Here is a 15,276-nt window from a genome sequence, read left to right as displayed (position 1 = left end):
AAAGAGAAAATATAAGAATTAAACAGCATCTAGTTATACATTAATTCAAACTGATGAACTCTACAGACTCATTCCAGTTTCTCTACCATATTTCCTAAGTAAAGACATTTAGTAAATAACAGAACCTAAAAGGTATAAATTGTTTTTAAAAAATTGTTATTTATTAATTTTTAAGAATGAGAAAGCTACCATGGATTATACCTAAGTGACAGCTGACTTAATGTTATTTAACAACTAAAAAGGAATTTAAAACCATATATTGCCAGATGTTTTTTAAAAATAAGACACTACATACCAAAACTGTATTTGTATTTGAAGTTGCCAGCTTAATCATTGTAAATCTCTTACACATATTATAAAGCTGTTTAAAGTATTCTTTTTGCTAAAAATACTAGATTGTGAAAGTATTTACATAATAAAAGTATATACAGAATGTATGAATTCAACTCAGTCCTTGAACTATATATATATATATATATATATATATTTTGTGTGTGTGTGTGTGCGTGTGTATGTGGCCATGCCATGAGGCTTGTGGGATCTTAGTTCCCTGACAAGGGATTGAACCCAGGCCACAGCTGTGAAAATGCTGAGTCCTAACCACTGGACAGCCACAGAATTCCCCGTGAACAATAGGTTTTAATCAGAGATTAAATAGTTGCATTTTAAATTTCAAGTCAAAGAAAAAGATTCACACATATACACAAGGACAGTTTTAATCCTGCATTTTCCTGCAGTAACATCCACTGTGGCTATAAATGGACTGAAACTGCATTTGCCAATAACTGTGAACATTAAGAATCTTTACATGAAGTCACATGTGTTGATACAAGCACATAGACATCTTCTAGCACCAACAAAATACATACATAACACATATCAAGTGGTCTTAATGGATAAATTTGCTTCATTAGATAATTTTAACTAAACTCACAGTTAATGCAGAATTTCATTTTCTTAATTTACATCTTTATTTATACATTCTTCCTAATGTTTCAATTACTCAAAAACCCACTCATTCATTCAAGATGGTATTCTGCATGGCAACAGACAATGGGTTCTAACTTTCTTAAAGGTGTTGACAGCAACTTAAAATACCACTGAGTCTTCTTTCCAATTTGTAGCACCAGACTTAGGACCTTTATAAAAACAGTTTAAATTCATTTAATATATTCATTAAGATTCATTGTCACTGCTTCTCTTCCGAGAAAAACACATTTCAATTGCTGCTTTCCAGACTATACTGAGCAATGGTGTATATTATTTTCAAATGACTAGCAGAATTTCACTCACATAAATTTACAGCCAGAACAAGAACTCAGGCTCTCTGAATGGTTGTCCACTCAAGATGATGAAAATAATGTATAACATGGATTTGGGTGTCTGACTTCCTACTTACCATTATCAAACACCTTTCCAAGTATTCTTAGAAAGTATTTTAAAATATATGCAAATATCCTACCATATGATATACCATTATTTCTTTAACCATTTCCCAACTGTGCATTTATAATCATTTGTAATTTTTTAAATATTATGAGTAGCACTGTGATGAACACCCTCATCCATAGTTTTAAGCAAGACATTATATCTTTAGGATAATGCCAAAGAAGTGGGTCAAACAGTGCAGATGGTTTTAAGGCTTTTAATATACTTTACCAAATAATCTCCACAACAGCTTAAACAACTGTTACCAACAATATGTTAATATGCCCACAAAGTGAACTTGGTTGGTGACCATGAAGCAAATTCAACCATAGATCCATGAGATACTCAAGCATCTCAAAACTACCACACCAAATAAGCAAGGAGAGTTATTACTGGTGATAAAGCCAAATTCAAATCTTTAAAATATCACTCAGATAAAAAAAAATCATTTTTGATTAAATTGTGATTATTTTAAAATAATCAACAGAAAAGCTTTCCACAGAAAATCTAGTTTTTCCAAAAATAAAGTTAAAAAGAAAGAGAAAAGTCAGTACCAAACGACCAAAATTTTTTATTTGACTAAATTCTATCTCATGCATAAGCATGACAGTCTCTCCTATTTATTAGACTTTGGCAATTAAAAAAAAAAAAACAACACCCAAAAACAAGCAGCCTCGTACAGAACAGTGACAATTCAAAGGGCGAGGGGTAGGCTACAGTTTTACTGTAGGATAAATATATATATTTTTAAAAGGCCTCTCTCCCTTTGGCCACATCAACAATCAGTTCAGATCATTAAATACAGACACATTTTCAAAATCACTTCTTCACTTCTCCAAGATCTTCAATGCTATCATCATCCACCTATAAAACACAAATAATTACATTTCATGAGCTGTGCTTAGCAACTAACATGGAAGCAACGGCTTTAGTAACTTACTTCTATAGATGCGCAGGTTCCAAATACTCACCTCTGGCCATTTTTCCTGAATGACATCAATAATATCATCTGTAAAGTCTCCCTGAATGATGATTTCATCCTCCCCTGTTACTGAGGCACCACAGGAGAATTTCTGAGCAAAAAATCTTTGTGCTTCTTTAAGATCAATTTCTGTTATTTTAAAAAAAGAAACAGTGAGACTATAATTGGAATCATATGTCAAAGATATTTTTCCATTTTGAAATGTAATCTGCATTTTAAATTCATAAAACAGATCATATTAATGGGTTTCATGTTCCTTTCAGAACAGTAATTACAAACTACCCATAGGCAGTCATCTGAACAATGTAATATTTTTAAGATCAGATAAAGCCTCAGTACATAAATATAAGATCATCCATACTATTCCTGATTCATATAGTAAGACCAAAGAAAATCCAGGAACACATGAATTCCAACATTACATATACACTTCCAAGTAAATGAAGTTCTTGTGGTTATCCCTTTTTACAAAGGAAGACACTCCACCACTAACCACCTTCCCTCCCCTGCTACTGTCATCCAGAGGGGACAGGTCATTTTGCAACTGTTTGGCTACTAAGACTGGGAGGCAAAGTGGAGCAGTGCTGGGAGACCTGCTCAGGGAAACCTGTCCAGCCCTCATTCTAGATAACATGTGCACAAGCAGAAATTCTGGAATGGAAAAAGTCAAACCAGTCACCTCTGCAAAAGATTTTTAAAATTTTAAATTTGACTATAGTTAGAAGTCCAAAATCTCATTTTGTATCCTTCTTAGCAAAAAACAGAACTGTAAAATTTTCATGATAATAGATTAAAAAGAGAGAATGAAATGAATTAATGAATAAAATTCACAAATTTTAAACATACTTAAGCTTGAACTCACCAAAAGTTGCAAGGCCACACACTCTTGTTACATATTTCTTCTTTGCTCTGGGAATTTTGGCTATCGTAACCTTTTGTGGTACAGTTTTCTTTTTCTGTTTTATTTGACCCCTTCCACCTTTATTTATTAAGAAACAGTTCAGGATTAGTTGTTTTATCATAAATAGAGAATACTATCTTTAAATATACTGATTTTCAAAAGGTATAAAATATTCATTTCTAAAGTTTCTTTTTCTAATACAAAATTCATAAACACATGCATGAGCATTCATTCAGTCAATACATAGTAAGTAGTATGTGCTGTGCACTGCACTAAGGGCTGAGGACACAAAGACGAAGAGAACAAAAACACAGTCCCTGTCCTCCAGAGGCTCTCAGTCCAGGGCAAGGAGAGAACAGGTTAAATTACAGCAATCTGGTATATACTGAAATAGGATCCATGAACACAGCACTACCATAAGCTCTGCAGAGGAATGGCTACTCTACTTCCAGAGGACAGAAAAAGTTTCCCAGAGAAAGTGGCATCTAAGTGCCTGCAGAATAAGTCCATTTGAAGGGAGAAGGGCTGGTGGAGATATAAAAAAGGAAACAGACAAGAAAGGATGCTGTAATTGAGAACTACGCTTTGTCTTTTGGTGTGTGTAACAGGAAAGTAGGATTTATTGGTTGGCCTAGTAAGGAAAAGACAGTGCCAAGGCTCCCTTGAGTGCAGGGCCCGCCACTTGTCCAGGGGGCCACGGTTAGGGTTGTACTCGACCCCACAACCATCTGGGACAAGCCACTTTTCTGCCTCCATGTTTTCAAACTCATCCACATTAAACTTAGTAAATCCCCAATTCTTGGTGATGTGGATCATCTGGCATCCAGGGAACTTGAGCTTAGCCCTACAGAGTGCTTCAATCACATGCTCCGTATTCTGCAGCTTGGTATGGATGGACATAGCAACTTGACCAATGTGGACCCTGGCCACTGTGTCCTGGGGCTTTCCAAAGGCACTTCACATACCTGTCTGGAGCCTAAACTGGGGTGGTCCCATAGGCAATTGGTCTCCTTAGGGCGGATGCGAGTGTCCACTGGAAAGGGCTGTCTCCTTAGGGCGACTCATATAGGCCACAAGCTGAATACACTACAGAGGAGGTAGTGTACTGTTCACAACCATTGCACACTGAGCCCCCATGGGGAAAAGAGCATGGTTGGCTTAATTGGCTGCAAATACACTTGTCTGAAGGAAGCTTATGATATGTAGGAAAGAAAGCCAGATAGGCAAAGATTATATACCAGTCATTTAAGAACTAGTACGTCAAGCTCTGTTATATTGCAAAGAAAAGAACCCAGCAAACAAGTGACTATGCAGGAGTGAAACCATTGATTTATGGTCTGTCAAGATCATCATACCGTGTGGAGGGTGGGCCTGTGAAGAGCAATGAGAGGCCAGCCACTGGGGAGGCTTCTACATTAGTTCAGGCAGAAATTAATCAAAATCTAAATAAAGCAGTAGCAACAGCAATGGACACTAGGTACAGAATAAACAGAGGAAGGAGACGAAATCACAGAATTCAGAACGGATTGAAAGGGGCAAAAAGAAAGAAGCCAAGATGGGTCTCAAGTTTTTGGCTCAAATGATTGGATAAACTGTGCTGTCATTAATCAAAGTGAACAAAACAAAAGATGCAGATTCGGGACTTAAGTGAAGTGCTGTGTTTGAAGTGCCTATGGGACTATGCACATTTCTAGTCTAGAGACATGATCCAGGACTAGATTTGGGAGTTCTAAGCGCAGAGTGGGGGCAAAAGTTAAGGATGCAGAAGAATCATCCAGGGAGGATATGCAGAATGAGAAAGTAAGTGCACAGTCCTGGGAAACACCATTTTTTAAAGGGACAGAAGGGAGAAGTCTGCACAGAAGCCTGAGGAGAAAGGCAAGCAGAATGAGGGAGCAAGCACAACACTTCAGAAAGGAGTATTCAGACGCTCTATCACCACTGAGCAACCACCCAGCCATTTGTGACCCTTGTCAGAGGAGTTTCAATGGCATCAAAGTCAAGTAAGGATGGACTGAGGAGTGAAGGCTCAATGACTGAACTGAAAGGAGGATAGCTGAGTCTAGTCTTAGCAAGAAGTCTAGCTAAGAAGGGAATGGGAAGGAGAATATGGCAAAGAGAGACACGAGTTCTTGGGGGAATGTTTTTTGTTTTAATGAGAAGTCCTAGAAAATATTTATAAGCTGATTTTAGTCATGGGAGAATTAATTCAGGAAGAAGAAACAGGCAGGGATAGGATACAAGGCACGAGAAATTCATTTTAGGAGGAGGAGAGGTAGACAAGTATATTCATCAGTTGTGAAAAGAAAAATTCAACTGAGCTGCCAGTAATAAGGAGAGAACAAAATCTTTTATAAATGTCCTCACTCTAATTAAATAGAATACATAAGATATTTTTATAAGGTAACAAAGTTTTTAAGTCATAAACAAGCCGGCTGGCTTTTTTTATGTATATACATGGCAAATGAAGCATGTTTCCTTGGGTCCAATTTACTGATAGAGACCAAATCATAGGAAACCCAGTCATCCTGAGAACGATCCTGTACCCCTCTGTATGGTATTCACATAGAAGGCAGTAACAGGAAGATGTTACTCAGTTTGGGAATGCTTTCATTTCTTATTTCTTCTAGTGGTTGTTGTTGTATAGTTGCTAAGTCGTGTCCAACTCTTTTGCAACCCCACGGACTGTAGCCCGCCAGGCTCTTCTGTCCATGGGATTTCCCAGGCAAGAATACTGGGATGGGTTGCAATTTCCTTCTCAAGGGGATCTTCTCGACCCAGGGATTGACCCCACATCCCCTGCGTCGGCAGGCAGATTCTGAGCTTTCTGGGCAGCCCTCTTCTAGCAGTATGTTTGTATAAGTCAAATCATGCCTCACCTCTCTTTTGTTTTTTCTTCTCCTCCTCTTCCCCTGCTGTTCCTTGACCCTCACTAATTCCAGCTTCTTGTTTGGGTGAATTTTCTAGATGTAAAAACAAAACCCTTAAAAGCACTGACATCACTTCATGCTAACATTAAGAAATTACCCCTGAGAAACCTCATACACAAATAAGGTATTTTTTTAATTTATTTTTTAATTGAAGGATAATACCTTTACAGACAAATAAGGTATTTTACCAACAAATGAGTGTAACATTTATAAAGTCAATGATTGTATTCCTGGACTCCTATCAGGCCTGATTCTGAAGTCATTATGGTTTAAGTGTATGGTGACATAAGCCACATTAAAGTAGCATAAAACCCTTAAGACTCCACAGGAGTGTTTAGCATCAAGCATACTGATTCTCTTAACAGAAAGCCTGGTCCTGAATATGAAGATACGTCCTAGGCAAGTCAGGGCCCACCAGGTAGACTGACTGTTACAACAGATTTGAGGGTGCTTATCCAATCACAGACGGACCATGTTGTCTCAGGGGTTGTGCCTCATGGAAAACTATCTGAAAATCAAAGCAGCAAATAGCAGGGTAACACTGGGTATACTTCGATAGCCCTGTTTCTGGCCCAGGGTTTCCCTTCTTCTGCTACTGCCTTCATTTTTACCAGTGTTGTACGAAAAGCTATCAATTTGCTAATTGAGGAAATCTGTCCTTCTGCAGTTTTCCTTACCTTTGGCTACAGCAACTCCATTCTAGTTGCTTTGGTCAGAAGTCCAGCTGGCTCTGTGGCTTTTCCTCACATCCCACATGCAACACATCAGGAAACCCTGTCAGCTCTACCTTCAAAACATGTCCAGAATCTGACCACTTCTCACCACCCCACTGCTACCATCCTGGACTAGGTGGTCATCCTCCTGACCCGATCACTGCAAGAGCCACCTACTTGATCTCCCTGCTTTGCTGCCTATGCCTCTCTTCAGTCTTTTTTTTTTTTAGCCATGCCACGCAGCATGTGGGATCTTAGTTCTTTGACCAGGGATTGAATCCGAGTCCCCTACATTCCTGCTCTGGAAGCCCAGTCTTAACCACTGGACCACCAGGGAAGTCTCTCTTTAGTCTATTTTCAACATAGCAGCCAAAGATGCTGTTGAAACAAAAGTCACACCTTATCATCACTCTTCTGCCCAAACTGCTCCAAAGGCTTCTCATCTCACTCAGAAAAGCCGAGACTCGCTCTTTAAGACATAGTCCTTTGTTACTTCTCTGACTTCATCTCCTACCTGCCCCTGACCACCCTCCCACCAAAAAAACACAAAAAACCAAAGGCCTCCTTGTTGTTTTCTAAATATGCTGTATGTGCTAAGTGGGTGTGCTATCTGCCTGGAAAATTCTTCACCCAGATATTCAAAGAACTCTCTCCCTCACTTATTTTAGGTCTTTGTTCAAATGCCATCTTTTATCTTTCAAGATTTCAAATTCTCTCCCCCAAAATTCTTATCTTTCTATTCCCTGATTATCATAATTTAATGTATTTATTTCATTTGTCTTGTTTTACTTATTTTGTCTCTCCCCCTATAATTTCCAAAGAACAGGTCTTTTGTTTACTGCTTTATTCTCAGCATCTAAGAGTGTGTAGCATATAGCAGGCATACAAGAAATAATTTGTTAAGCGAATGAGTGAAAATATATGTCCCTAAATCATTTACTCTTCATTATATAAGAAAGTTGATATTTTGACCTATCCTATCCAGATTAGACTCATGAAGTGGTCCGCGATTTTATGTAAGAAATCTTAATTAACCGAAGACCTTAAAACAGTTTTAAAGTCAATAGACATAGATATATAGAGTGATACAATTCTGTTCCTACTAGAGGACTTTTGTATCTTTAAAATAATGCCCTACATGCATCTGTTTCAGGTGTACAGGCTTTTATGAAAGAAAAAAAAATGTTCATACCTACAGTAAGTTTTGCAAACTCATTTGGAAAATTCTTCTCTAACCATTGTCTACATTTAGCAACATCAGGCATATATTCACAGTACTGGAGGGGGGAAAAGAACAAACTGAGTCACAACAGTATATTTTTAATCATTTTAATTAAAAAATCATTCCCTGTGCCTGCTATTTATAGAATGATAAAATCAACTACTCCCACCTAATGTCTCATCCACAGAAAATCTGTATTCAATCAGGAAATGTCCCATAAGAAATTAAAAATTAAAACACACCTCCTCACTGTAGCAATTTATTTCCTCTCCAACAAACAGAAGGGCAATTAGAAAAAGGAGGAAACAGACAAAAATAACCACAAGCATTTCTTGCTTCGGGCATATAGGCGTCTCATTTGTATGATCTGCCCACAGAGCCTGACTTAGAAGCTTATCAACAGAAAGCCTTACACATAATTTATGCTTTCTCTTCTCTGTTTGGATGTTAAACTTTGACTTTAAGGTTACTCTTGTTTTATTGGCTGACCATGAGTTCTGTGCAAAAATCCAAACTATGTATAGCCAAGTGCAAAAGATGCACACATATGACTCAAAGTCTAAAAAAAACAATCTGTAGGACCATAAAATCATTCTAAACCGAAGTTCTCTATAAAAGGTTGAAACTCTGCCAGCAAATGACAGAAAATGAAAAATAACAAAATGAAGTTCCCAAGCTAGCTATAAAATCAGTGACCTCAAGTTAAAAAAGAAAAAAAGAATTTGAAAAGAACTTACCTCTGTTGGTAATGAACAGACTGGGGAGATGGAGAGAAAAGATTTGAAAATATAAATAAATAAGTACACACACACAGGACTTATTTTTAATTTGACAAAATGCTTCATTTCTATTTTTCCCTATAACTTGTCTATACCACTTTTCAAATACTACCCCCATCATGTGCTTTTTTTGAGGTTAATGCCACATGGTTAATAGAGATACTATCTTGATTTCTTTTTTTGATCTAAAGAACAATGTCTCCTTCAGTTGCTAAAACATCAAACTATACTATCTGGCATGTCTTACGGTTTTACCACAACCACTTCAATGGGTTGGAAACTAAGCTAGGATGGGAACAATTACCCATGCAACAAAGCTTAAATGGAGCTGGTTATTTCTTTTGATAACTTCACTAAAACAGCCGCTAATTTTCGTTCATACGAACACATTTACAGACTTCAGTAGCACTTCTGCTACCATTTCTTTGCAATACAGTTTTCCTCTCCTTTTCACGTTATGCTATACAAGATCATGAAACTCAATTTCCTTCCTTCAAAGACAGGTTGGTTCAGTCTTGTCACTAGAAGCCTGCAAAGGCTAAGGGATTAAAAAAGACTCAAAGTTTCTCAGTTTTAACTATGACTCTATTACTGGGTCAACTGTTTAATTTTTAAGGTGAGGAATGGACTGGTACAGTGGGCCCAACACCTTGAGGCTTGTGAGGGAGAGGACGGGTGGTACACCATTACTAGTAACAGCAATTACCATCTACTGGGCACATGTTTCATCATCACAACCCGATAAGTAAGAATTACCATGTTTATTATGATTGACAAAAATGAGACTTAGAACAAGTAATTCGTTTGCATTTGGTTAGAACAAGATTTGAACCCTGGTCTGTTTCTGAAGCTCATGCTCGTTTACTTAATTAAACCACAGAACCTATCAAGGCAATGCAGCAGTGTACCAGCCCATTATCGGTCTTTTATAGATGAAGCCCTGAAATAGGTTAAATAGCTCATCCAATGACAAAGGTGGTAATGTGGCAGAAACTATTCGATAAAATGCACCATCTATTTCAGTTTAGAGTTTCCTACTAAAGCTCTGTCTGCTTAACCAGAGCTCTCTGATCTTCACAGTTCAAGTTCAATCACTAGAAGGAACAGATATTCAGCCACACTTTCAGGATATAATTACAGGTTAAATACCATTACTGCAAACCCTAAAACCATAAAACTTTGTACACCATTTCAAATAATATTCAGTTCAGCAAAATTCTAATATGATGAAAAAAGTTGGACAAATCTTCCAAGTTCCATATTATTTGAGTCAATTTTCCTCCACAGATGATTTACTATTTGTAAACTATAGCTCTTCAATGAAAATAATGAGCAGTCACCAGCTTTATATCACTAACAACCTGACCTTATGTACCTGCTGATGAGATACGAAGAACAAAGTCCATCATCCATGAAACCTTCTGCTATGGCCTTCATGTTTGTGTCCCCTCAAAATTCACAATGTGGTGCTATTAGGAGATGGGGCCTTTGGAAGCATTATTTTATTTATTCTTTTCAACAGCCTGCTGAGGTAGGCTCTGTTATCCATTTTCTGGATGAGGAACTGGTCAAGGTCACTGGCCTGGCTTGGCCAATCCTGGCTAAACCAGGATTCAAACTCAGACTGACTTCAGATTCTGAAGTCTCAGTCCTGCAGACAAATGTCTCCCTGGAAATGACCCCATCCACATACCCTTGTTTCTCACTATATTTCAACCAGCATTCTACACCAATTAGCTCCTTTTTCCCCCCTACCCTAAAATACCACATTAAACCTTGCCCCCATACTGTTTTTGTGAATTCCTCCACCTTTCCTTGCAAATTCTACCTATTACGTAAGGTTTCTCACTTCACTTTCCCAGCTTCCCTTCAAACAAAGATCCCTCCTTTTCCTAAAATCCTAATTCATAGCTCTGGTCTTTTTAATTTAGCATTGAATATTACCTAAGTCCTTCTCCTACAACCAGACCTTAAACTCCTTGATGAAAAGGTAATCTTGTCTCCATCCTAGTGCCTGGAGTATCAATACAAACTAGGGAAATAAAAATAAACCTTTCTCAAAAAGGTTAGGGACCTCTGGTGACTACTGGTGAAATATCACTGGGTTAGATGCATACTTAGTGTGGTTATTCAAAGCCATCTCTGGAGTGACATAAGCAATTGAAGAGGATAGCTTTCACATACTTATTTCATTAATTCTTTCTTCTTTTCACTTTTATAGGGATGTATCCCATAATTATGGCATGTCAATCTTAACAAATTTTTCTTTCTCAGTGGAACCTAAAATAATGGTGCCTCTTATAACATATGGAGACTTAGATTCAATGAATTAGGATACAAAGAACAGTAACTCGTAACTACATCTGACAAGCAAGGATGAATAAACTAAACCAGTATACTTTTTTAATAAGAGCACTTACTGTATCATGTTCTTGAATTCATTGCTGAACCAGCTTTATAGGAATTATCTGACTTCAGATGTAATCACCATCTTTATTTTACAGACCTTAAGAAACAGATCTCTAACCCTTAGTGAAATCAGGTAACTTGCCCAAGGTCACAGAGCTAGAATAAAGCAGGAGCAGCTGGTAATGCCCAAGGTAAGGATGCAAACCCTGGTCCATGATGCCAAAGTCAACCTTACATAAAGTTCCCCTGCCTACTCTCTGGGATATTTTATACTCATTTTATTTTCTTAATCAAAGATAGTAAATAAATGATGAGTCGATACAATTTTTCAACTCAGTGACAACACCTCTCCTTTTATAGTAAATTCCAGAAGAAATCTCTATTACATTCACAGAAGGTAAGGTCCACAAGAACAATGACTTCTCCTAACTTATTCATTATTCAGTTTCCAGCACACAAAACAGTTAGGCACATAGTAAGTGGCCAAAAATATTTACTAAAAAAGATAATATTTACTTGCCCTTTACTTTACTGTCGTTATGTCTTCAAATTTTTCTGAACCTTTCCAAGATGCTAGGAAAATTAGTTATTTCCAATTAACAAATATTTCTGAATTGAAAATGAGGAAACACAATCAAAGGGAAAAAAAACCCTGATCCACATTTTATTAATCAGACCAAGGACACTTTCCCACAACTGTCCTACTGCCCATCATTCCAGCCTCATCATCTTCCACTTATTATTACACTATTTCTACACTACACACTACACTCATACAAAACTCCTTATTTCTCCACAGACAAGCTTTCCTTACACAACTATTCACTTGATCTAGAATGCACTTTCCCACTCCCTCATCCAGTCATCCCTTAAGAGTCAATTATCTTACAAGAAGCCCAATTTTAACAGCCAGACTGGAAAGTTACTTTGGGCTGGAATAATCTATTTACACATGTCTGTTCCAAGTGGACTGAAAATTTCTCCAGGCCAAGTAGCAAGACCCACATCCCACAGGTTGGGAAAATCTGTTCATCCATGCCTCCTCTTCCCCAATTCCCAAGTAAAGATTCACCAAATGACAAAGATGAAAAAATTACTTGGACCAAATGTGAAGCCACTGATCATAATGTATAAAAATACGGTGAGTGAAAGCCATTTTCTGCCTTCCAACACTTACCTCCACAGTAAAGGACTCGAAGTGGGTAATCTGCATCTAACTTGGTGTTGCCCCTCTGGTCTCCTCTGCAATCATGCCCACCGGATTCAGAAATGTCAGCAGCCATTTCAAAACCTGTCAGAAAAGAAAGTAACACAGCTTTACTATTTGAGACCAAGGCCCTGAGAGAAACACTGTTCAGGTGTAGCCTTGTCTTCCACTAGAAATCCCCCCACCCCAAATCTGTTTTAATTCTCTGCTGAATGAAAGGTAAGAAGCTGGATTCATAAAATATGAGTAATTCTGGGCACACCATTTTCCAGGTCTACAGGAAAGCGAGCGACAACACTGAGATTCATAGCAAATGGACCATGACAACGCAGCGGAGGGGGGCGGGGGGCACCGGTGGAAGAAGCAGCAATGGGAAAAAAAGGATGGGGATAGTGACCTCGGTGGAGACAAGGCAAAAGGTTTGGGGGTGATTCGGAAGGGATGCAAAGTACAACAACAGAGAAAGGCCAAGAAGCAGCTGAAGAGGCTGGAAAAACCTACGAAGAGGGGGTGAAGAAGAGGTGAGTCGCCGGAGGCGCCCAGAGTGCCGGGTGTGGGGGCGGCTGGATGCCAAGAAAGGGACGCTTTAGAGTCGGGAGAGGGGATGGAAGTGAGAGAGGGCGGGGAGACCAGAGTCTGAGGAGATAGAATACGGGCGAAAGGACCAGAAAGGAGCAGAATGTAAGCGGACTAAGGCGACAAGAGCAGTCAGGTGTGAGGGCGCGACCTGAAGCGAAGGGGGCAACCCCGGGGACACCAGAGCGGCCCATGTGGGCGGGGGTGTGGAGACGCCCGGCCCGGCCCCCTTCCGCCGGACAGCACCTCAGCTTCCCCACGCTCTCTACAAGCTTCTCCGAGACGGGAGAGGCACGAGGGGTTATTACCCAGGCGGTCGCACAGCCTCCGCCGCCTCCGCTCCCGCCACTACCGCCAGCTGAAGCGACACATGCGATTCCTCTTCCCCAGCCAGAGCCGCCCGAGAGCGCGTCTACCAGCGGCGGTCCCGCGAGACAATAAGCCTTTATCGCGAGATTCAGTGGCCGCCGGGCGGCTGTCGCGAGAAGCCTGAAGGCTGGGGCGGGGAGGAATTGGAGAGCATGCGCATTTCGCTCAGGGGCGGGGCCAAGCAGCCTAGAGGCTGACAGCCAGTAGGCGGTGCTCGTTACCTGTGGGAGAGGGTGGGTGGTCCGCGGTCGCGGCGCGGAAGGGGGCGCTCTTTGGAAAGCGAAGACTGTTTACTGCTTACTCCTTCCTGCTTACTGCTGAGGCGGGGACGTGGCCGTGGCCCTGGGGTCTGGAGTGCATCCTTCAGTCCTGACTGACGTCCAGCCTATTGGATGTCATTCCTCCGCGGGGAGATTGCAACTGGAAAAAGCGTTTGGTTTAATTTCAACACCCTACCCTATATTGGCGGAATTCTTTTTAAAAAGACAGTGTCAATGCTATTCCATTTTTCTCATTGCACTGCAATCTCACCAACCTAACAACTATTTTCACAGCTTCCTGGTGTTTACTGATCCTTATATGTGTTTTAAATTGGAATTAAACTCTCCACGTCACTGTAGACTAAAAAATTATTCACAACCTCAAGATTGAGAGTTAGGTTTTACTTGGCTGGAATTTTAGGGCTTCAAGCCTAGGAGGCAGCATCTCAAATTAACCCTGAGAGAACTGTTCTGGGGAGGGCAGAAGCCAGGATATATAGGTATTTTGCAGCAAGGAGCAGGTAGTCTGAAAATCAAAAGATTATTGTTAATTAAAGAAAATCAGGTATGTCAAGTAAAGAAATTAAGTGATTTTTCTGTGTATGAGCAGATGCAGTAGTCTGCTGCTGCTAAGTCGCTTCAGTCGTGTCCGACTCTGTGCGACCCCAGAGATGGAAGCCCACCAGGCTTCCCTGTCCCTGGGATTCTCCAGGCAAGAATACTGGAGTGGGTTGCCATTTCCTTCTCCAGTGAATGAAAGTGAAAAGTGAAAGTGAAATCGCTCAGTCGTGTCCGACCCTCAGTGGCACCATGGACTGCAGCCTACCAGGCTCCTCTGTCCATGGATTTTCCAGGCAAGAGTACTGGAGTGGGGTGCCATTGCCTTCTCTGGCAGTAGTCTGGACTTACTGAAATCTTTCCTTTAATATACACCTCAGCTACCTGGGGCCAATATCCTGTGTTTTCCCATCCTGAGTTTCCTCAGGGCTCGTTGTAGGGAGTAGCTGTAGTCTGATGACTGCTAGATGGCAGGTATTTTTTTCCTTCCCGAGTTCCCTCAGGGTTCACCAGCTCACAGTTTGGTGGTGGTGATGACTGTGACATGCTTTGTTTACTGATACTGCAGGAAATAGTCCATTTCTCATCAGGTTTTCACATACGGTATGTCTTGGCTTTGCTTCCATCTAGTTGTTTCATTTTGGGAAAAACCCTTCATATCCATCTTCACCCTGAGTCCTATTTAGGAAATGGGAATAACACTACAACAGTTGAAGAGATGTGGGTTAGGGAAATGGAGACCAAAAGTGCTATGTAGATGTTGGAGGTGGTTCTGTTCTATTTTGCCGTTTCCTCCACTCACATCTGTCTCATTCTCCCCTTTCCCTACAACTTCATTTGCCACCACCAGTACCACCCTTAAATTGTCTGCTCGGAACTTTGTGTGTATGAAGCCATCTAGCATAATCTTTTGCACCAGAGACTATAACCTCTACTCTGATA

General features: G+C 39.9%; 1 protein-coding gene and 1 non-coding gene across 2 annotated transcripts; both read right to left on the bottom strand.

Moving 5' to 3' along the window:
* Positions 1–698: 698 nt before the first annotated feature.
* DENR (density regulated re-initiation and release factor) lies at positions 699–13,588 on the bottom strand. The gene is made up of 8 exons (XM_027566919.1): positions 13,456–13,588; positions 12,542–12,655; positions 8,914–8,933; positions 8,147–8,231; positions 6,191–6,274; positions 3,273–3,389; positions 2,400–2,539; positions 699–2,292 (listed from the first exon to the last, which is right to left on the bottom strand). The coding sequence occupies exons 2-8, from the start codon at positions 12,645–12,647 to the stop codon at positions 2,248–2,250; spliced, it is 597 nt and encodes a 198-aa protein (XP_027422720.1). The 5' UTR covers positions 12,648–12,655; positions 13,456–13,588; the 3' UTR covers positions 699–2,247.
* LOC113875216 lies at positions 4,353–4,483 on the bottom strand. The gene has a single exon (XR_003506212.1). It is a non-coding gene; the product is annotated as a small nucleolar RNA SNORA70 (small nucleolar RNA).
* Positions 13,589–15,276: the final 1,688 nt, after the last annotated feature.

Source organism: Bos indicus x Bos taurus, chromosome 17 (genome assembly GCF_003369695.1).
Source record: "Bos indicus x Bos taurus breed Angus x Brahman F1 hybrid chromosome 17, Bos_hybrid_MaternalHap_v2.0, whole genome shotgun sequence".
In the NCBI taxonomy this organism is placed as follows: Eukaryota; Metazoa; Chordata; class Mammalia; order Artiodactyla; family Bovidae; genus Bos; species Bos indicus x Bos taurus.
Note: the sequence above shows the minus strand (reverse complement) of the source record. Positions and strands in the feature narration are given on the sequence as shown.